Source organism: Gadus macrocephalus, chromosome 2, assembly GCF_031168955.1.
Source record: "Gadus macrocephalus chromosome 2, ASM3116895v1".
Classification (NCBI taxonomy): Eukaryota; Metazoa; Chordata; class Actinopteri; order Gadiformes; family Gadidae; genus Gadus; species Gadus macrocephalus.
Genome location: NC_082383.1, coordinates 18,442,530 through 18,465,297, shown reverse-complemented (window position 1 = coordinate 18,465,297; position 22,768 = coordinate 18,442,530). Strand labels below are relative to the sequence as shown.

The window sequence follows — 22,768 nt, the reverse complement described above, 5'->3', positions numbered from 1 at the left end:
TGGGGCCGTAATTCAACCTTCGGGAGGACCTGAAGGCTGGTGAGATGTTGTGACGCAGGGCGTTCCTGCTCTTATCTAGGACACATCTTATGACAGGGCGGCCAACAAGCCTTCACTTTTTATTCAAAATGATCCCAACCATGACCTACATTTTCTAATTTATCAAATTTGATCAAATTCAAGGTAACTGCACGTTTTAAAAAGTAGGCTATTCATTTCAAATCAATTTCTATGAACCAGGAAGCAAGTTTATCATGGTGGCTGAATTAATGTCCCTGTTTATTTCTAAGGAATTTCAGGATATTTGTGTGTGAAACTGTGTTCAGTTGTGTAGTCGCTGGAATAGTTGACACACACAGCCTTATAATGTAATATATATAAAAATATTAAGCAAGTGTGAGGAACATTAATTTCAGTACAGTAAAATAAAAAAACACTTGCGCTCGCTCTCTCTCTCTCTCTCTCTCTCTCTCTCTCTCTCTCTCTCTCTCTCTCTCTCCCCATTAGCCAACACATGGACGGAGGGATTTGAATGCTCCACAAGATATATTAGTAATGTCAGAAAATTCCAGAAAATTCCAAAACAATATTCCAGGCCTGAATGAAAAAGCATTTTACAATATTGCCTAACATTCACCCACCGACAACGGAGTCAACCATGTAGGGCGACAGCCAGCTCAACAAGAGCATTCAGGGAGAGGGGTGTCCCTCAGGGACACCTCGAGCCGGGATCAAACTAGCAACCGACCCGCTCTACCACCTGATCCACATGCTGCCCGTAGTCCAAATTTGACTGAAACGCTCCGGTGATGCTGCCTGAGGAACACCTTCCAGGCTCAGCAGGAGATCTGGGGGGCTCAGCAGGAGATCAGGGGGCTGGAGATAGGCGCTCAGCTTGCCGACCTGTATCCCAGGACCAGGGGTCACGGCAGAGCCTGCAGGCCGACCTGAGGGCAGCAGGAATGTGGACTTGTTCTTCCAGTGGGTAGGTCTGTGCTCCTCAGCGTCTCGAGAGTCCTTGAGAAACACTCACCTGCATGGAATGCGGACGAACTCTGGAATCCCATTGCGTTACACGGCCTGAGTGTGTGTGTGTGTGTGTGTGTATGTAAGTATTTTTGCGTGTTTGTGTGTGTATGCAGGCATGCATGTGTGTGTTTGTGTGACACGTGATCTTGTGCGTATGTGTCTGTGTGGGGGGGGGGGGGGGGGGGGGGGGTTGGGAAGTTTACATGCATATCTCCATGTGGTGAACTGTTTGACTGAAGTCCGCGGTCCTTTGCTGCATGTCCTCCCCTCTCTCTCCCATCCCATTCTGTCTATCTCACTATCAGAAAAGCATAACAATAATTCAACAGTAAACTAGTTGACATCAGCACGGTGTTATGACCTGAGAACACGGCAGAGCGGAGATCTGCAGGTATCAACGTTATTAAGCAATGACACACACGTAGACACGCATACTACTAAACACACACACACACACACACACACACACACACACACACACACACACACACACACACACACACACACACACACACACACACACACACACACATATGAACTTTTGGGACGTGGTTTCCAAGCAATTAATACGAATTACAAAAAACAAAACACTACGTACCCAAACACACGACTGTGTTACACAACGAAGTGACACGCCCCTCCAGCTTGAAGGCCGCGCCCCCTCCGGCATGAAGGCAACGCCCCGTCCAGGCTGGAGGTCACGCCCCCAGTATAAAGGCCGGGGCGGTCCGGGGTGAGAAGGACTCAAGCAGCAGCTGCTGGATCTCATCCGCCGTCACGTCTCTGGACCGGAGTGGAGACGGCGTCATACCTATAAGAACAGCGATGTAACAATAACATGAAGTAAAAACATTTTTTTAAATATATATATATAGGCTAATTCATACAGATGAATGCAGTTGCAAATGTAGATTGCGGAAGAAAATAGCAGGAATACTTTTTTTTGGATATGAAAAGCTACGCTCCATAAACTTCCAACAGGATGGGCAAATGGGAATTAACGATGGTGAGTAAACTCCTTATAAAGCCATGGGATGATTTGTAATGAATGAAAGTAACGCAACGGCGGTAGTAGTGATGTATCAGTCAGTCAGTCAGTCAGTCAGTCAGTCAGTCTGAAGGCTACTTCTGGGGTTAAGAACAGAAACTGTGTGTGTGTGTGTGTGTGTGTGTGTGTGTGTGTGTGTGTGTGTGTGTGTGTGTGTGTGTGTGTGTGTGTGTGTGTGTGTGTGTGTGTGTGTGTGTGTGTGTGTGTGTGTGTGTGTGTGTGTGTGTGTGTGTGTGTGTGTGTGTGTGTGTGTGTGTGTGTGTGTGTGTGTGTGTGTGTGTGTGTGTGTGTGTGTGTGTGTGTGTGTGTGTGTGTGGATCCAAACCAGGACGGGTCAGTCCAGGGTCCTGACTCACCATTTGGTTGGTCACCCCCTCCTTGCAGAACTGCTTGTAGTACTCAAACTCAGAGGGGATGAGGCGAGCCTTCACCAGCGTCATGAACTTATCAGGACACTTCGCCACACACATCGAAAGAAAAAAAACGCACAACTATAGTCACAAAGACACATCTACAGATACAAACCATTTGAAAGAAACGCGGAACGAGTATTAGTTTATCTGTCAGTACCGCATTACTCTCTATTAGTATTAAAGCATGCTGAGGCAGACCGACGGCCACGTTGTCGAATCACGCCACTCTTCAGCTCTCACGTCTTACCTTCACAAGAGACATTCCTTACATTTGTTTGAGCGTACGAATATGATGCCACCAAGGACACACACACACACACACACACACACACACACACACACACACACACACACACACACACACACACACACACACACCCCTGATTCAAACATGCTTGTTTGTGGATGTTTGTTTGAGCATGCTGTCTATATTAAGGTGAAAACATTATAATTAGTTTAACATTAAAGGAGTTATGGTGAACATTAAAATAGAGAAGCGGTGGTACAGAAACCCCCTTAAAGCAGAACCTGCTCCTGGGGGGTTTTCTCGTCCTGAAATAAAGACGCTTATTTTGATTTCCATTTTCATCGCCTAGATCAGGGATGGGCAACTGGCGGCCCGCGTCCTCACTCAGTCAGGCCCGCACATAATAAAAAAAAATAATAATAATAATAATAATAATAATAATTGATTGTTACAGAAAACTCGGTCAAGAAAGATGAGAAGAATTCATAGAATTCGAAGGCAAACCCATGCGTCTAGTTTGCTTAGAAGCGAAGTCGCCACTACAACTACTACAACTGCTTGTTGGGTTTGAGTTCATTGAGTTGTTGCACTTAATGTTGGGCCACTGTTTTTCAGTTTTTTGACTTCATTGAATGATGATGTATGTGAGCCCTTTGCACTGATAAAAATACTGACCATTCATGTGGCTGTTTGAGCATGGAAAACATGAAATGAATGTATGTTGGTTCAATTAACATACCGTACATAGGTTATGATTCTGGAAGATTTTTTAGGTAGTGGCCATCCCCAAAATGCACCAGAATACAGGAAATCATATCTACCAAATTCAAAATTGTGTAGCTTCTCTCAGCTCACGTTTAGTTGAAGTGTGCAGTCATGTGGCCCTCCGATGGTTATGATGAAAAATGTGTCCCTCTTTATCATGAAAGTTGCCCATCCCTGGCCTAGATCAACTGTTTCCTGGGGATCCAGATCCCTGTGGATCTGGATCTGAGGATCCAATACCAAGCCCATTTATATACACCTCTCATATCTATACCATATCTATATAGGTCTGGACCCTCCGGGGGGATTCATGATTTGTTCCCACATGCAGCGTTCTGCTCATCACTTGGTATGGTTCTACAACCAACGTGCAGGTTGTGAACCCAGGGTCTGTTCCCTGGACCCTGCAGGCTGCCTGTGAACGTGGGAATATCAGCCGTTTATACGTTGGCAGAGTTAGGGGTCACAAGAGAGGGTCACGGTCGAACCCAGACCGCTGGGATGCTGTAACCGACGACAAGGGGGTTCAGGAGGGTGGGAGGAGTCTAACGTGGCAGTCAGACTTCAGGGCTGTGGCAGGTCAGGGTTTGACAACCTCCTCCGTGGTTCATCCAGAGTTCTAACTCATGCTTATCCAGAGCAGTAGACTGAGAGGGCTAACGAGCTTCAGACAGCCCTATCTGGGACCGAAGATGTTCCAATACTGTTTTTTCCTTCCCGATTCAGATTCCTGAACTCGAGTATATAATGATACGGCATCTAGCATTGTAACTACTGATAGTACTTGTTCTTATTGAAGGGTTCTCTTACGATGACAGAAATGTATAGTAGAGTACATAGTAGATCTACATTTATAATCTATAATTATAATAATACATTTGTATTAGTATAGTCTTTGTGACGTTCTCTGCCTGTGTAGGGAGCTAGTCATGGATGGTATTGGTTCGGACCATAGACCTGCGTATTCGAGGAAATTCTCGAACAACTCTACCTAGGACTGGTACATGGCTCAGTATGATTGCATAATCTCGCCATGATGAGTTGTTCCTTAATTTGGGGTCAGACGAGGAAATCTCTCCTCAAATTCATCATTCCATGAAGCATGCTCAGACAATGGGGGAAAGTTTCAAGAATTCCCTGATGATTCACTATAGTTCAGGTGTACATGAATATACAGGAAAGCTCTGTTGTGAACTGAACAGGGGAGACGGGAGGAAATGTCTGACGGATGGATTTGGTTTTGGTTAAGGCTGATATGAATCAACACAGCCTCTGTGTGTTAGCCTCATTAGCATGTCATCCATTCTGCTCTGGTGCATAATAATCCAAACACAATTAAACGCTGTGAAGGGCTCTGAGTCTCATGGAGATCAAACCGCTCTGATCTCCTACATCAGATCAGATCCCTCCTCTCAGATCCAGACCTAAAGTCTGAGATCGACCACAAACGACCAGCTTGGTTGCGTGTGTTTGAGTGATGTGATGACAGGATTGGCCCACGACTGTTACGTACGTAGTATGCCTTTGAGCTCTTCCTGGAAATGCTATGAAACGTTAACCTTTTAATAATCCGCTGTTTGTGTGTAAACATCATCGCAGCACCTGGCCTTTTTGCTCACGAGCTAAATGTTAGCCACAGGGGCCATGTTGATCCCGGGTGGGTCTGACCTGATGGTCCTGCTGACAGCTGAGTCATCTTGCTGGTTGTTGCTCATTGTGGTCTGAAGCCAGCTGCGTGTTGTGGCCTGAGCCTGCTCACCGCGGTCTGAAGCCAGCTTTGTGTTGCGGGCTGAGCCCGTCGGCCCGTCACTTGTTTTGGTGTCTGGTGGTCACAGGGTGTGGCTTCTATTTATAACAACGGGGGTTTGAAGGGCTCCTAGATGGATGTTCTGTCACTGTGTGCAGAACCACAAACTGTATGCCTCAGGGATGGAGGGGTCTACACTAGCAACACATGGCCTGAGGTCTGTTGTGGCTGGCTGCATGTGGGCCCACATTCCAGTCATCTCTACACTCCTCTCACCTTCAACTTCCTTCACTCTCAAAGGCCTTTCTTTGCGTGTGTTTCGATTATACTGATAATAGCAGATACCTTCTGCGCTCTGTAAATACATGGACCTCCCTTTATGCTCCTATGCACATTCTGGGTCGATGGACGCTGGGTTTGTATTATTGTTGAATGAATAAAATTAATCTAAAAGTAACCTCTCTCTGCCGCTGGCCCCCCTCCTCCCCTCCCTCTTCTGTCTCCCCCCTCCCTCTCCCCCCTCCCCTCCCTCCTCTACCTCCTCTCCCTCCCTCTCCCTCTACTTCTGTCTCCCCCCCCCCCCCCCCCCCCAGAACCCGGTTCAGCCATGGGGCGAAGAGCAGGAGGAGGGCGTGGTCTACAGCATCACCCTCCACCGAGAGCCTGTGGCCCCGCCCCCCGCCCAGTGCCCCGAGTCCCCGGGCCCAGGCCACGCCTTCGTCCAGTACCGCACCTGTAAGGTGCGCCGGCTGACGGCCGCCACCCTGGAGCGCCTGGTGGATCACCTGCTTGACCCCCGGGGGGCGGAGCCAGGCTTCAGCCGCGTCTTCCTGTCCACGTACCGCACCTTCACCGCCCCGGAAACCCTGATAGAGGCGCTGTTCCACAGGTAGAGCCCCGCCCCTCTAGAACCTCCACTGCCCCTGCCACCCTGATAGAGGCGCTGTTCCACAGGTAGAGCCCCACCCCTCTAGAACCTTCAGCGCCCCCGCCACCCTGATAGAGGCGCTGTTCCACAGGTACAGACCCTGCCCCTCTAGAACCTTCAGCGCCCCCGCCACCCTGATAGAAGTCGTGTTCCACAGGTACGGGTCAGAGCCCGTCTAGAACCTTCTCTAGAAGGGTTTAGAACCCTTTTAGAGAAGGGTTCTGGAGGGTTCTGGAGAACAGTTTTAATCTTCTCTTCTCTGGAAATCCACCATGAAACCAAACAGGTTTCAGATTCTGTTGTCCTGTCGCTCTCGTCTACCTCTGTTGTCTGAACGTTACAGTAAATACACAACCTGGAGCTCTGAGACACATCTCCGTAAGAGGATCTCAGAAACCGGCTCCAGTGTCCGTAACAGAAGTCACCTCCGTCAGCTACTTCAGCTTCTTTGTGTGACTCTAGCAACCGTTCAAAACATTATGAATCATCATATTCCTTATCAGCTTATCATACTGGGATTTGATTACCCAGGGAGGCGAGCCATAGTTATCTGTTTACAATTTGATCTCAGTATGTTGGTGTGAGAAAGACACACAACAAAAACAAACACAAAGAAGGAAAACTTAAAATAGTTCCAAAATGGTGACAGACCCCCAGCAGAGGTCACTGTCAGGTGTCCCGTTGGACTGCAGGCTGGGGGCCCTTTCAGCTCTGAACAAAGCAGGAGATGTGACTCCTGTCTTGAACAATGGAGGGTGACCTTCATGGCAGCCACTGACACCAGAGTGAGCTCTGCTTGGTGCCGGTATCATGCCGCCGTCTCCGGGTTTCAGCCTAGTTTCTCCCGGGCTGACGCACGCTAGCTCTTTATGTTCAGTGCTCCGGGACCGAGGAGTCCTCCCGTCGGCCGCTCAATAACATCTCAATCAGACTTCAGGGTAGCCGGTCTGTCGACGCGTCCTCTGGCTCAGTCTACTGTCTCTCTGGATCAGTCTACTGTCTCTCAGGCTCAGTCTACTGTCTCTCTGGATTAGTCTACTGTCTCTCAGGCTCAGTCTGCTGTCTCTCAGGCTCAGTCTACTGTCTCTCGGGCTCAGTCTACTGTCTCTCGGGCTCAGTCTACTGTCTCTCGGGCTCAGTCTACTGTCTCTCAGGCTCAGTCTACTGTCTCTCTGGATCAGTCTACTGTCTCCCGGGCTCAGTCTACTGTCTCTCTGGATCAGTCTACGGTCTCTCTGACTCAGTCTACGGTCTCTCTGACTCAGTCTACGGTCTCTGGCTCAGTTTACGGTCTCTGGCTCAGTTTACTGTCTCTGGCTCAGTTTACTGTCTCTCTGGCTCAGTCTGTCTCTCTGTTTCTCTGGCTCAGTCTGTCTCTCTCTCCGGAGGAAACGCTGTCAATGTTTCGCCGCAGACCCGGTTTGCAAACCCACGTTTGAAAAACAATATCCGGTGATAATCCTACTACACGTTAACCATTTCAACTCAGATTAACCTTTAGTTAAATGCACCTTTCCGTGTCATGTATCCGGACGCTTTTAAACAGAAACAACAGAGCCGAAATCTTCCCCAGGATCTTGTTTGTGTCTCATGTTTCAGAACAGGTTTCATCAGACAGAAGAATATCTGTACATTTATTTGATTTGACAGTAGAAGGCATGTCTCTGATCCACTCCCGTGTGAAGGAAGGAATAGTGAGGAGCTTTTTCCAGAAGTCCCCCTCTTCTTCAGATGGTGGTTTCCCCTGACTAAAGCCCCCCACCCCCTAATGACTGCCTAGAGAGAGGTCATTACCACCACTCCCACCACAGCCCCCCGCTGGGGGCTGAGTTGGGGTTCAGGGGTCAAGACGTGACTCCACTCAAGGGCTTAGATGAAAGGACACCGTGTTCCTGTCCGAACTGCTCTTAACCTTGTCGTCGTCGTCGTCGTCCCCCCCCCCCCCCCCCTCCTGCAGGGAGAACGCGTCCTCTGACCTGGACAACACCGACTGCAGTAACAGGTGGGTGTGAAGCTCCTTCTCCGTGATTCATGTTCATCTACAGCCTCGGCGAGGGTTATGTTTCTTTATGCTGACACCAGGAGGGGGTTGGGGGGTAGGGAGGTATACAGAGAATTGGTTGAAGCCAAGCAGCTCATTGAGGCTCATCGATCGAGACGGGAGGGCTGGGTTCTCTCCTACTGTCTCTGAAGGATATAGAATATTGTTTAAATATTAACCTTAAAGAGCCTATTATAACCTTAAATCTCTCTCTCCCTCTCTCCCTCTCTCCCTCTCTCCCTCTCTCCCTCTCTCCCTCTCTCCCTCTCTCCCTCTCTCCCTCTCTCCCTCTCTCCCTCCCTCCCCCCAGCCCCCTGCTGTCTCTGGTCCAGGTGTGGCTGGATGAGTACAGTGAGGACCTGCGGGACCCCCCCCAGGGCCACGCGGCCCTCCACCTGCTGCTGGACCACCTGGGGGTCAGCGGGGCGGTCAGCGGCCACGCCCGCTGTCAGCCCAACTTCTGCTCCCTGGCGGGCCAGGCCGAGGCCCTTCTCCGGGGCTTCCAGAGAGACGGTAGGGCCACCTCCACCGCCTCCTGGTGTTGGGAGGGTGTGTGGTTAAGGGTTGTGTATTGTATAGTGTGTTGCGAGGGTGTGTTGGTTAAGGGTTGTGTAATATATGGATCTCCCAGATCAACCTCTGTTAATATGTATAAATATAAGGGGTAATGGTACACTGAAGTCACGGTTCGGTTCATACCTCGGTTCAGACATCACGGTTCGGTACGAGTTCGGTACAATGAAGGGAAAAGAAAAAACTAAAATGCAAAGGGCAATTCTTTTTTTATTGTCCATGTCTCAGGTTGTAACACCTAGTGTCATACAGTCTCTCCCCTGAGCTAGCCTGAACTGTGTAATCTAAGATGTAAACATAAGTACCCCACATCATCCGCAGACTCCATCCGTAACTTGTAAACAAAATAAGACAATTAGTTATAAAACTGAAAACGCAGCATGTCTTATTTATGAAAAGTACACTGATTTTTGGCGCATATCCACCGGAGGGTTTGGGTCGGTTTGGTGCGGCTCAGTCACAGCTTGCGTTTCCATCGCCGACAGTACCCTTATTAGTTGTCCCTGAAGAACTTGCGTATCTACCGTTAATTCGGCATTACATTAATTAATTTGCACGCCAGTTTTATTTAATTTCATACCATGTATTCTCCGTGTAAATCCATGCACCGAACCGTGACGTCCGTATCGATTCGATTTGGTTCAATACGTTTATATGTATCGCTACACCCCTAATAAATATATTACGTATATTATTATGAAAATATATATATTATTATGTATATTATTGTGTGTATTATTATATATATATAATATGTATAGATGTTTATTTATCTTATATGTATATTATTAATTATTATGTATACATTGTATAATGAAATATGTGCATTATTATATAATCCTAACACATATCTTCTAATGTATATATATAATATGTATATTATTATGTGTATATATAACATGTATATTATTATGTGTATATCTATATAATGGGTATAATATTATCTATAATATGTATATACCAGAGGCGAGTGGGGGCTCGGTGCAGCCGCAGGCGGAGCGGGATGGGGAGAGTTCTGCGGAGGAGGGGTCTGAGGGCGAGGGTTCCCACGGCGACCAGGCGGACATCATGGACTTCTCCGCCCCCTCGGTTGCAGAGCAGCTCACCAGGATGGACTCGGTGAGGGGCCTCTAGTGGGCCTGGGATTAGTGTTGGACATGTGATTTCTGAGTACCTCAGAGTAGTGGTAGTAGTAGTAGTAGTAGTAGTAGTAGTAGTAGTAGTAGTAGTAGTAGTAGTAGTAGTAGTAGTAGTAGTAGTTGTAGTAGCAGTAGCAGCAGCAGCTCACCTGGGCTCTGCATAGCCTCCCCCCTCCCACCCCTCCTACTCACTCATTATCTGTGCGTCCTGCCACTTAAAAACAGTACTTAGCATGTGTAGCATCTTATCCTAACTATCTGTGTTGTATACGGGGAATGGGTTAACCTAGTGATTGTTAGTGCTTGGCACTTGGTTCTATGAACATCCTCACTGTACCCACAGAGATATATTGTTATTTCTCTGCCTTCTGACTAATGGACTTATTGTAAATCGCTCTGGATAAAGAGTCTGGTAAACGCCCTGAATTTAACCCTGGGTTGGTGGGTCAGAGGCGCTGATGGAGCTGTGTTCCTCCCCCACCAGGAGCTCTTCGTGCGGGTGGTGCCGTACCAGTGCCTGGGCTGCGTCTGGTCCCAGCGCGACAAGAAGGACAACATGTCGCCCACCATCCGGGCCACCATCGCCCAGTTCAACACCGTCACCAACCGCGTCATCGGCTCCCTGCTGTGTGTCTCCGGGGGCCCCCAGGGGCCCGGCACCCGCGGGGCGCCCCCCGCCGCCCTGCTCAGGGCCCGCGTCGTCGAGAAGTGGATCAAAGTGGCCCAGGTCCGTCCTGTTTGAACCCTAACTACCCGGTTTGTAGGACTGATTATGGGTTGTGTGCTCAGATGTATTGTTATAGGACTTGACTCACGAGTTAGACCACAGAACACATGAGTTAACTAGAAGGTTCACAGTTCAGAATGAACTTCTTTCTATGTATTAAAGTCAGTTTCTGGGTCTGTTCGCCTGACCTTTGACCCTGGCGGTTGTACTCTGACCTTTGACCCTGGCGGTTCTACTCTCTGTTCCCCAGGAGTGTCGCAGGCTGAAGAACTTCTCGTCTCTCCGGGCCATCCTGTCGGCCCTGCAGTCCAACGCCGTCTACAGGCTGAGGAAGACCTGGTCCCTGGTCAACCGGTAAGACCTCCAACACACCAGCTCACAGAGACCACCAATCCCCCCCCCCTCCTCCCCCCCCATAACCAGGTAGGTGCCTGAAACACAGAGCCTCACCCTGGGGTGGGTAGTCTGAACACTGGGTCCTCAGAGGGGAGTCCAGACGTCTGAAGCATCACACAAACATCCTGCGAGCCCCTTTCTGTCTAGAGACCAGTGACCTTTGCGCCCCAGCGACGTGCTGACCCTTTAAGGACCTTAGTCCTACATATCCTAACTTGCGTGATCACGTGTCAAAGTGGACACGGCCCCCTCCCCCTCGCTGAAAGAGACGAACTGTACTGCGGCCGTCAGCACGTCTAGGACTGAACGTACGGAGATCTGCTGCACACACAAGTTCTGCATAATAACGCTCTTTAGCGAGCCTGTAAAGTGTTAGTTGCTGACAGAGATGATGAACCATGCCGTCATATAACCTGTTGTTGTCGCTTGAGAGAAATCTGTACGGGAAAACCCGTTCATCAGCGATTTCAGAGCGTTTGTGAAGGTCAAGTGTTTGTGTGGGTCTCTTAGTGTGTGTGTGGGTGTGTTTTCAGGGAGAACATGACCGTCTTCGAGAACCTCTGTGAAACCTTTCCAGATGAGAACTACGTTCTGGCCAACAGAGAAATCCTGCTGGAGGTGAGAGCAACTAAACACAGATAGGGCTTACGTGCCTCATTTAAGAAAAAAAGTCTCATTGAGATTACATTTATATTTTCTAAAATCGACCCAACATCCACGTTACAGACAAGAACAACATTGAGAGGACAATGAACACTCACAATAATAACATTACATTTTAGGAGTCATGTTCAACCTCAACCAGCCATTAAAAACCACAAGTAAAGATCTACGAGTACAAGTAAAGTCTAGGAAAAGGCTGGTAATTACTGGGCAGCTGCTGTGGACATCATTCAGCAGGTCATAGGAGCCGGTGATTACATGAGTCACCCTCAACACCTCCTCACTTTGGCCTCAACACGCCCGTCCGTTAAACTCAGTGAATAGAAGTCCTTTAGTTTCTGAGGGGTAAACGGAACTAATGCAAACAAACAGACATAATGCTGTCACAAAACAGGTTGGCGATATTCACAACCTTTCAACCGGAAAGCTCGTTAAATCAGAGGCGTGGGGTCAAACTTTAATATATAAACCTTCCTCTGTTTGTTTGGCCCTTTTCTTCCTAAGTTATGAAACATATTCATATCGTTCGCGTTAATGTTTAGAGAAATGTCCTAACAGCGTGTTAATGGTCAGCTAGGCGGTGTCCTATTCTCTCCCTCCATAATGTTCAGTTGGTTAGCTTTAACCTGCGCCGCGGAGGCATGCCTGTCCGAATGTTACTGAGTGTTATGAAACACTCAGTCTGAACTGTATAAAATATCAGCACTATAAATAGATTTCCTTCACTCTGTTGATTATATTTAGCAACTATGTGCACATAAGACAGATGACTGCTGGTGAATATTACTACTGTGAGCCAAACCTGGTCTGAAACTCACTGTCTGTCTGTCCTCTCTCTCCCTCGCTCCTGGTCTGTGTGTCTGTCCTCCCTCACTCCCTCTGCCTGTCTGTCTGTCTGTCTGTCTGTCTGTCTGTCTGTCTGTCTGTCTGTCTGTCTGTCCTCTCTCTCTCTCTCTCTCTCTCTCTCTCTCTCTCTCTCTCTCTCTCTCTCTCTCTCTCTCTCTCTCTCTCTCTCTCTCTCTCTCTCTCTCTCTCTCTCTCTCTCTCTCTCTCTCTCTCTCTCTCTCTCTCTCCGTCTGTGTGTCTGTCTGTCCACGCCCTCTGTCTGTGTGTCTGTCTCTCAGGACGGAGGACAGCCGATGGACTCTCTCTGTCCTGAGACGGCCAGGCGCTGCCCGTTCCCCAGGAAGCTGGTAGGTACCCGATGGTTCACCCCCACCAGGTCCCCCGATGGTTCACCCCCACCAGGTCCCCCGATGGTTCACCCCCACCAGGTCCTCATCTCTCAGAGGCCAGCTCTCCAAAAGGCATACTGGAATACTTGATCTGACTCAGGAACAGCTGTGTGTGTTTGTACTTCTACTTTGTTCCTCAAAGAAAAACCAAACCAAAGTAGAACTGTTCCAACAAGTGCAGCGTGAGTGAACCTTCCCAACACTCTGGCGAGACTGGAAGCTAACTTTAGACCCCCTCCCTCAGCCCAGGGGTCGGTCAAGTTCTGAATAGCCCCCCCCCAAGATTAAAGCTCTGTAATAGTAGACCAGCCAGGGGGCCACATTCTCCAGGGGCCCGACCCTCAGTCAGACACGGTTTAAACCCCAGGCTCTGAACTCAGGCTCTGATGTCCGCCCTACAGTTAAAACGTGGAGGAAAGAACTATGTGAAGAACGTTTGCTATGAACTGTAGATATCTACTATACATTGTATTTATTCAAGCATTTGCATATAGGCCTACAGCCCTTTCCTTACAAAGCAATATGGTGGGTGTGAAGCATTTTAACGTTTAGCCAACACTACATTGACAACCCTTTGTTTGCTAGCCAATGCTAGCATTCGAACTGTGCTAGCTACCGCGGCGATCATGATCAGAGTACTGTACTACAGGCTAAGGGCTGAGGCTGAGGCTAAGGGCTGATGCTGATGCTGAGGCATGATGCTAAGGCCTGATGCTAAGGCCTGATGCTAAGGCCTGATGCTAAGGCCTGATCTGCGAAGGCCTGATGCTAAGGGCTGATCTGCGAAGGCCTGATGCTAAGGGCTGATGCTAAGGGCTGATGCTAAGGCCTGATGCTAAGGGCTGATGCTAAGGCCTGATGCTAAGGCCTGATGCTAAGGCCTGATGCTAAGGGCTGATGCTAAGGCCTGATGCTAAGGCCTGATGCTAAGGCCTGATGCTAAGGCCTGATGCTAAGGCCTGATGCTAAGGCCTGATGCTAAGGGCTGATGCTAAGGCCTGATGCTAAGGCCTGATGCTAAGGCCTGATGCTAAGGGCTGATGCTAAGGCCTGATGCTAAGGCCTGATGCTAAGGGCTGATGCTAAGGCCTGATGCTAAGGCCTGATGCTAAGGCCTGATGCTAAGGCCTGATGCTAAGGCCTGATGCTAAGGGCTGATGCTAAGGGCTGATGCTAAGGGCTGATGCTAAGGTTTGATGCTAAGGTTTGATGCTAAGGCCTGATGCTAAGGCCTGATGCTAAGGCCTGATGCTAAGGTTTGATGCTAAGGCCCTGAGGTTAAGGGCTGATGTTAAGGTTTGATGTCGTGTCTCCAGAGCACCTCCTGCGGGGCGGTGCCCTACCTGGGGACCTACCTGACGGTGCTCACCATGCTAGACACCGCCTTCCCGGACACCGTCCAGGTACGCCCCCACATCCCCCACACGCCCCCCACACGCCCCCCCCACACAACCCACACTGACCCCACACCCCCCCCACACTGACCCCACACCCCCCCCACACTGACCCCACACCCCCCCCACACACACCCCACACGCCCCCCACACGCCCCCCACACACCCCACACACCCCCCCCACACACACACACACACACACACGCCCCCCGTCTCACGGGCCGACCGCGCTGAAAATAACCCTGGGGGGGGTCTCATATCCAGGCAGGATACGGAGACCTTGGGGAGATTCCCATCAGCCGTTTATAGGAACATGCGTGTCACTGTGTGTGTATCCCCTTACTATTGGCTGTTTTATAGACACACTGGCCCTCATTTATCAAACGAACGTAGAAATGAGCGCAAATCTGAACGCATGATTCATCTTACGATAGGACCCACGTGAGATTTACGAAACCTTCGTATCACACCAATCCCAGCGTACGAAGGATCTTGGTGTTGATAAATACGGCGGCTGAGATCGATCGTAATTAACGTAACACGCCCATATAAAAGCACGTCTTCAGAAGTCTCGCCCCTAACTTTTACGACATGGAGAAACGTCCAACGGTAAAATAGAGGAATTTTTCCGAGACCCAAATGGAGACGCTCGGGGCACTGGTGGATGCGAACCGTCTGGTTTTATTTGGTAGCCTATAGCTGGCATTAAAGGCCAGCAAAAGAATGCTATATGGAAGGAAATAACTGTTGCAGTGAATAGTGTTTCCAATGTTCGTCGGGCTACGGAAGAGGTTTGTTAATTTAATTAATTAAATAATAAATTAAATGTACAACTTCTGTTATCCAGCTTAAAACATTTCACATATATGCTATTGTTTGCATTCCGTTAAAGTTATTTAATTCCGAATAAGGTGAAGAAAAAATGGTCCGACATGAAGCTCAGCACCAAAAAACGTGTTGCGGCTGTGAAGCCGGCCAAGCAAGAAACGGGAGGAGGCCGGTGCAGTGCGACTGCAGCGTAACTCACCGAGATGACTCTGACCATGTAGTGCGCCCTGATGTAGACGATGCCCAACGTTGCTATTTTGGAAAATAAAAGAATCGTGCGTGCCCCCAGGCCATCGGGCTACCATGTTCAGGATTGACATTCTGGCATCGCAAATAATCGGAACATTAACTGAATGGTAGCTTTTGCGGTTGATGTACGCGTAATCATTAATAGATGGTTCATACGCACATGGGTACAATCAACCGCACCAATCACATTTGGAAACCTAGCAATAGCATAAAAATCCCGTTTGATTCCAGTTTGCTGATCGTTATTATATGGGAATTTAATATAACGTTCGGAGAGGGACATTATAGCTGCCAAAACTGCTGGCATGGTTCGGCTAATACTTGGCTGGGAAATAGCAGACCTGTCCCCGATCTCCCGCTGCAAGATCCCGGTGGCCAAAAATCCCAAGGTAGAGCAAACCTGCACAGGTATTGCGTTTGATCGCCTAGTTTCTCGCCTTAACTGTGGCTCCAAAGCATTGCATAGCTCCATCAGGAGATGCCTTGGGAGACGAAAACGACTCAAGAGCCATTCATCGCCCTCCTTAAAAAAATCGGCGCGGTCTCGAAAAACTCTCTCGTCTGTGCGTTGAGGTCCTTAACAGAGCCAGATCTGCCATCGCTGAGACACGACCACCTATTTGGCAAAGCTCCTGTTAATATAGACAGCTGAATAAACATTTCACCTGTCACATTCTAATTATTTTCATAGCAATACTGTTTTTAATTTGGCCTGACTTGATTGTAATTGTTTGAACGCTGGGCTAATTCCAATTTATTTAGTAATTAATACAGATGTTGAACATGGGCTACTTGTGCTGCACTATTCATCATTGAAATACCCGTATGTTGCGCCAAAAAAACTTGCGTACACGAGCTCAGACCTGACGTGAGATTTCATCGCAGCCTGCGCTCACGTTCAAATTGATAAATGCCAAGCTCAACGTTGAAATGAGCGTACGTCCATTTTACGCACGTTTTCTGTCGTACGCTCGTTTGATAAATGAGGGCCACTATATATATATATATTGCATAAATAATGAATTTCAAATGATGAAAGTATGTATGAAGCCCATCTAGGTTGGTTGAATATTGTTTAATATAATAATAATAATTTAACAAAAGTAGCAAAAATATATTAGTATTTTTGTCTTGTATTTTATTTTTAATCAATAAAAAATTTAAATAATATTATCTTTTCACTCTTTTTAATTGGCTTCTTAATAATATTACACAATGTTCTACAGACCTAGATTCATACATACATCACATTCATGACAGTGCGTCTTTTAACTTGATCTGGGTGTGGATGTTTTGTTACTAGGTAACTGACCTCCTGTTATAAATCGCAACGTTTCCTCGTTCTAATGCTCCCTCTCTCCTTCTCCAGGAGGGGCTCATCAACTTTGAGAAGAGAAGGAGGGTGAGTGCAGACTAGTTTAATACCTTTACGACGTGGAACATGCAGAAAAAAACACATAGTTTACTTACCCTGTGTGTGTGTGTGCGTGTGCGTGCGTGCATGCATGTGAGTGCGTGCGTGTGTGTGTGCGTAGTGCTGCACACAGCAAAGCATTATTTGAGGAGTTATGAAGGTTGTGATGGTGTGTCATGGTTCTCCATCCTCTCTCCTCTCTCCTCCCTCCCTCCATCTGTCCCCCTCCCTCTCTCTCCCCTACCTCTCTCTCCCCTCCCTCCCTCCCCCTCTCTCTCTCCCCCTCTCTCTCTCCCCTCTCTCCCTCTCTCTCCCCCTCCCTCTCTCCACCTCTCCCCCTCTCTTACCCAACCAGGAGTTTGAGATCCTGTCCCAGATCCGCCTGCTGCAGGCCGCCTGCTCCCAGTACAGCCTGCCCAACCACCCCAGGATCAGTGCCTGGCTGCTTGGGCACCGGCTGCTCAGCGACCTGGAGAGGTGGGCTCCTCATAATAATAATAATAATAATAATAATAATAATAATAATAATAATAATACATTCACAATACTTTGTGAAATTGTTCCTGTCACTCAATGGCTCTGATCAGGATAAGAAGAACTGTGTACTAGTGCACCATTCTTGAAATGCTTACACAGAGAAGAAGTAAACCTTTGAAGTCCCTGCATGTCATTATAGCCTGAACTGAACAGGTCCTCAGCTGTCCCTCCAGTCTTGGTGGCCCTCAGTGATTGTGCAACCAGAGGTTCTCTTGTTAGACTCCAGCGCATTGAACCAACAAAGGTGGAGTTGATCTAGTGGAGTAGAGACGAGAGTTCTGCTTTTATAATCAACCAAACCTGGCACACCCTACCACGCCAAGACTAGAACTAACCCTGGCCTCCAGACATCAGAGTCTCGATATAAACGCCCCAATACTTCCAAAACATTGAGGCATAACTCTTTGAGATATGAAGAGTTGAAGCGATTGAGTTCAGGTCAATTATAAAGTATAGTCCTAGAATAGATCCATAATGTGTGTGTGTGCGTGTGTGTGTGTGTGTGTGTGTGTGTGTGTGTGTGTGTGTGTGTGTGTGTGTGTGTGTGTGTGTGTGTGTGTGTGTGTGTGTGTGTGTGTGTGTGTGTGTGTGTGTGTGTGTGTCAGCGATGAGCTGTCTAGGCTGCTGGAACCCCCAGCGGACCTGTGCACCCCCGGGCCCCGTAGCACCCGCAGCCTGACCAAGAAGCTCTCCTTGTAGGTACCCCCCCGCCGCCTGCCCCCCCGCTATGGAGGTAGCATGCTAAAATAATCCTATAATCCTGTGTAAACAGACGCTAAGGCAGGAGCTAACAGGCTCTGTTGTCGATACCAAAGAGCCATTATCCAAAGAGGGACCCATGGAGATGACACCTGTCTGTCCCACCTGTCTGTCCCCATGTCTGTCCACCTGTGTCCACTCCCTGGGTCCGCTCTGACATGTGGACGAGAACGTAGTGTAGTGGACTCGACCGGAGTGCTGTTGTTTTCCCCTTAGCAAATCAATGCATCTGGTTGACCTTCTAATACAGTGGTGATCAACATGGATACGCAGACTCCTATGGGTCCTTTGGAGTACTGCAGGGGGCAGAATATATATAAATATACAGTATATATTTATATATATTAAATTTGGCAAGCTACACTAAAGAATATCTTAGAGGGGTTACACTAGTAGAAAAAGTTTGAGAACCACTGTTCTATTAGATCCAATGGTTGGCAGGGTATGCAGCGGCCCCTCGGCCAGGGCCGGCCCAGGGCCGAGGGGGACCCCTGGGAACCTACCCTGGGCCCCCCTGGAGGTTAGGAGGGCAACATGTTCTGGAGGCTTCACACCTGCTTCAGTTCAGAGCTTTGTGTCCTCAGCTTCCGGTCGTCGAGCGACGTGACCAAGAAGGTCCTTTCGGACCAGATCAGCGTTTCCTCGTCAGGATCCAGTGGATCCGAGATGGAGGATCTGTCAGGGCCGGACTCAGCCTGCTCCATCCGTCTGCAGGTACGGTCTTCTGGGCGAAGGCTGCTTTTGGTTGGCTAAAGATTAAAACATTGTAATAAACATAGATGAATGGCTGAATCAGAAGGTCTTCCTCCTCCTTCGGACACTTCTCTTAAATACTTCCTGTGCAGTTTATGAGGTTTATGTTGTTTACCACTTCTCTTTCAGCTAACGTTGCTCCTTCTCTTCTCCTCCTCCTCACCGCCCTCCTCCCTCCTCCTCCTCCTCCTCCTCCTCTCCCTCTCCGCCCTCCTCCTCCTCCCTCCTCCCTCCTCCTCCTCCTCCTCCTCCTCCTCCTCCCCCTCCTCCTCCTCCTCTCCGCCCTCCTCTCTCCTCCCTCCTCCTCCTCCTCCCTCTAGTCCTTCTCCAAGTCCTGCAGCAACGTCTCCGAGGTCTTCTCGTCTCCGCCCTCCTCCTTCTGCTCCTCCCCGGACTCCGCCGCCCTCTCCTGCTCCTCCCCCTCCTCCTCTCGAGGCTCCCAGCCGGACCTCGGCTCCGCCTTCTCCTCGGCGGCCACGCCCCTTGAAGGAGGAGCTCCGGCCCCCCAGCACAAGCGCTCGATGTCCATGACGGCGCTGCCGCTGTACAACACACAGGTGGCGGACTCCTGCATCATCAGGGTCAGCGTGGACCTGGGGGCCCACAACGGGAACCTCTACAAGAGCATCCTGGTGGGTACTGGGCGGGGCAGGACCACTGGGGCGGGGTTGGACCCCTGGGGCTCGGAAGACATCTCCAGTCTGGGTGATCAAGCCATCAGAGCCATCTCTTCTGGTGTGTTTGAGTGACTGCAGGAGAGAGGCTTTGTTCTTTGGTGTTGATGTGTCGTGAACCATGCAACCCACGGCCACGGTGATATATTTATACTATATTTAGGGCATTTAGCAGACGCTTTTATCCAATGCAACTTAGAACAGTTCATACACACAGTCCCACACCGACGGCGGTGTCAACCCCACACAACGACAGCCAGCTCGTCAGGAGCAGTCAGGGTGAGGCGTCTCGCTCAGGGTCACCTCTGCACTCAGCTAGGAGGAGGAGGAGCCGGGAATCGAACTAGCAACCTTCCGGTTACTCGCTACTACCTCCTGAGCTACTGACGCGCTCCGGCCAGAAGGGCCAGCTGATCCATGTGGTGTAACAGAGCCTGAGGTCATGTGATCAGGAGGGTCTCCAGGCTGAGGGAACCCCCTTTTGGGGAACAAATACTTGTAGCTCCGACTTGTATTTGATTGGTCATTACTCATTGTGTAATCCTTTCAGGCTCTGCCTGTAGTACCAATGTCTCAGTGCGTGGTTTCCTCGTTGTGTGTTGTACATGTGTTGACCTGCTTGTGTGTGTTGTACATGTGTGTGACCTGCTGGTGTGTTTTGTACATGTGTGTGACCTGCTGGTGTGTGTTGTACATGTGTGTGACCTGCTGGTGTGTGTTGTACATGTGTTGACCTGCTTGATGATCCACAGCTGACCAGCCAGGACAAGACGGCCCAGGTGGTCCAGCGGGCCTTGGAGAAGCACCACCTGGAGCACATGAGCTCCCAGGACTTCCATCTCTCCCAGTTCATCTCCCAGGACCGAGGTGAGGGTCAGGGCCTCCACTGGGCATGTTGGGAATGACCCAATCCAACATGGAAATTATCGTTGGAAATCACCTTTTTTTTAAATCATCTTATAATATTGTCACTCAACATAATCTTCTAAAATCTAATTATAATTCCAAATCACATCCGACCACCACTGTGCTGTTTGGATTGCTCAATCAGTTGTTCAAAATCTGCTTTTTAAATCGTCCTTGAAATCGTTCTAGGCTATTAGCTTTTAGCGGCCGGCGACACAATGATGCATTAAAATCAGAACCTGAGGATGTTTGCATGACTAAAGACGTCCTCGTTTCCTAAAGACTCCTTCCCTAGCAGACGTCTGACCGTTCGTTGTGTTTCCTCCGCCCCAGAGCTCCTCGTCCCGGACAAAGCCAACGTCTTCTACGCCATGTCCACCGCCGCCAACTTCGACTTCGTGCTGCGCCGCGTCGCAGAGAACACCAAGACGCCGCTGCGGGCCACGACCAGCCTGGGCCGCCGCACCAAGTAGCGCCGAGACCGAGACGTTAGCCTGCCGCCCGCCAAGTCCCTACGCCCAGAGAGACTGGTACTACAGACCGCCAGAAGGAAACTCTGGAGGAGCATATCAGTGTGTGTGTGTGTGCGTGTGTGAGATTTGGTCTATTATTACACGCAGGGAAGAAGACTCAAGTATGTTGTGCACTCCTAGAAGGTCTGGGCCTTGCAGATTAAATGGTCAATCATAAATGGACTGCATTTATACAGCACTTTTCTAACCAGTGGCCACTTTAAGCGCTTTACAATACTGCCTCACATTCACTCATTCATGCAAACATTCACACACCGACGGCGGAGTCAGCTATGCAGGGCGACAGCCAGCTCGTCAGGAGAGGTCAGGGAGAGGCGTCTTGCTCAGGGACGCCTCGACCCTCGAGGAGGAGTCAGGGTTCGAACTTGCAACCTTCCGGTTACCAACCCGCTCTACCTCCTGAGCCACATGCCACCCCAGATTACCGAGATGGATGAAGGAAAAACCAGGATGCTCTTAAAATGACTCAAAGGAACCTTTAAGACGAACGACCCACCACCACACAGACACGAGAACCTTTTATGTTCAAACCTGGAATGAGTTGCTCTGAATTCCACGAGGAAGGAATGTTTTGTGTGACACGGCAATGTTGATTTCCTTGGAGAACACATTCCTCGACCGTGACACGCAGACTTGTCAGGTGTTTCAGAATGGTCCCATAGATGATGCATGTGATGCAATAAATTCCCATTTGAGATATGAAGAAATGGCCATGCCCACCACCTGACAGAAATGTGCCCCACCCACCGCCCCGCTCACCAGATCCCCCCACATGCAGAACCCTCTGGCCTATTTGGAAATAACCATTGGCAACTGAACATTGGCAAATAAACATTGAGCAGAACCAGTCTTCCCCTCCGTTTAATAGGCCACACATGAGCACACACAGGTCAGAAACAAAGGTGGGGTTTCATATCTGATCCACCACGGGCGCGATGCCAGCCGCAGTCACACGAGAGCGGCGTTCCTCGGAGTATCAGCCGGCGTCTCCGTGTTACGGAAGCTGATCCGATCAGATGTAATGCGGGGCGACGCTCCAGGGTCCAGACTGGACCGGGAGCATTCCTCACCGCAGCGTCACGCGTCAGAGAAGATCACCACTCACCATAGCGTTGTGCGTCACTAGACATTTTCAGTCAAATGTGATGTAGAAGATATTCTTCTTGGAAAACAAACTACAATATATAACATTTCACAATTTCTGTTTGTTGTCAAACCGTCCATGCGGACTATCTGTCCCCCTGTGGGGATTGGTCAACAAGAGGCAGGGAAAGCTGTGTGATTCTCCGGTACCAAATAAAGACATTGTGTGGACTGGTAGACTGGAGAGTTTGATAGAACATGTGCAACAGCTGATCTGAGATATAGTTTGATAGTTGGTTGGTCTGCAGTTGGAACAGGGCTGCCCTGTGATGCCAAGAGCCTGTTCAACACAGTGCAATAGTAGGAGTTCAAGCCAAAATGTAGAGTATGTAGGCTACTCTACCTTCACAAGTACAAAGCAATTGAGACTTATGTCTGTCTACTTGAGGATTGTGAACAGCCAAAAAGCTGTCTGTTTGATCTGCGTCAGCTTACTTGAATGATAGTATGTAGTCTATGTGGTTTGGATTTGTAATAAATGTTTTGTTATTATGAATATTTTATTTTTATGCTTTGACAGCTTCACTCCCTCACAAGAAATGTAATAAACACAAACTTTTCAAAAAGACAAATCCGTTTGCCTTGCTTTCTAGGCCTATCATGCAAAATCTAGAAGGCCTGCACGAC

At 49.0% G+C, this 22,768-nt stretch overlaps 1 protein-coding gene across 1 annotated transcript; it reads left to right on the top strand.

The window, feature by feature from the left end:
• The first annotated feature begins 1,775 nt into the window (after nt 1-1,775).
• On the top strand, nt 1,776-22,713 carry LOC132451542 (ral guanine nucleotide dissociation stimulator-like 1). Its single transcript, XM_060044084.1, has 17 exons — nt 1,776-2,035; nt 5,843-6,138; nt 8,135-8,179; nt 8,529-8,731; nt 9,756-9,910; nt 10,415-10,657; nt 10,908-11,011; nt 11,587-11,671; nt 12,841-12,909; nt 14,268-14,354; nt 16,792-16,824; nt 17,192-17,313; nt 17,979-18,068; nt 18,717-18,846; nt 19,206-19,517; nt 20,312-20,426; nt 20,799-22,713. Exons 1-17 carry the CDS (start codon nt 2,012-2,014, stop codon nt 20,936-20,938), a joined length of 2,253 nt encoding a protein of 750 aa, XP_059900067.1. The 5' UTR covers nt 1,776-2,011; the 3' UTR covers nt 20,939-22,713.
• The last annotated feature ends 55 nt before the right edge of the window (nt 22,714-22,768 follow it).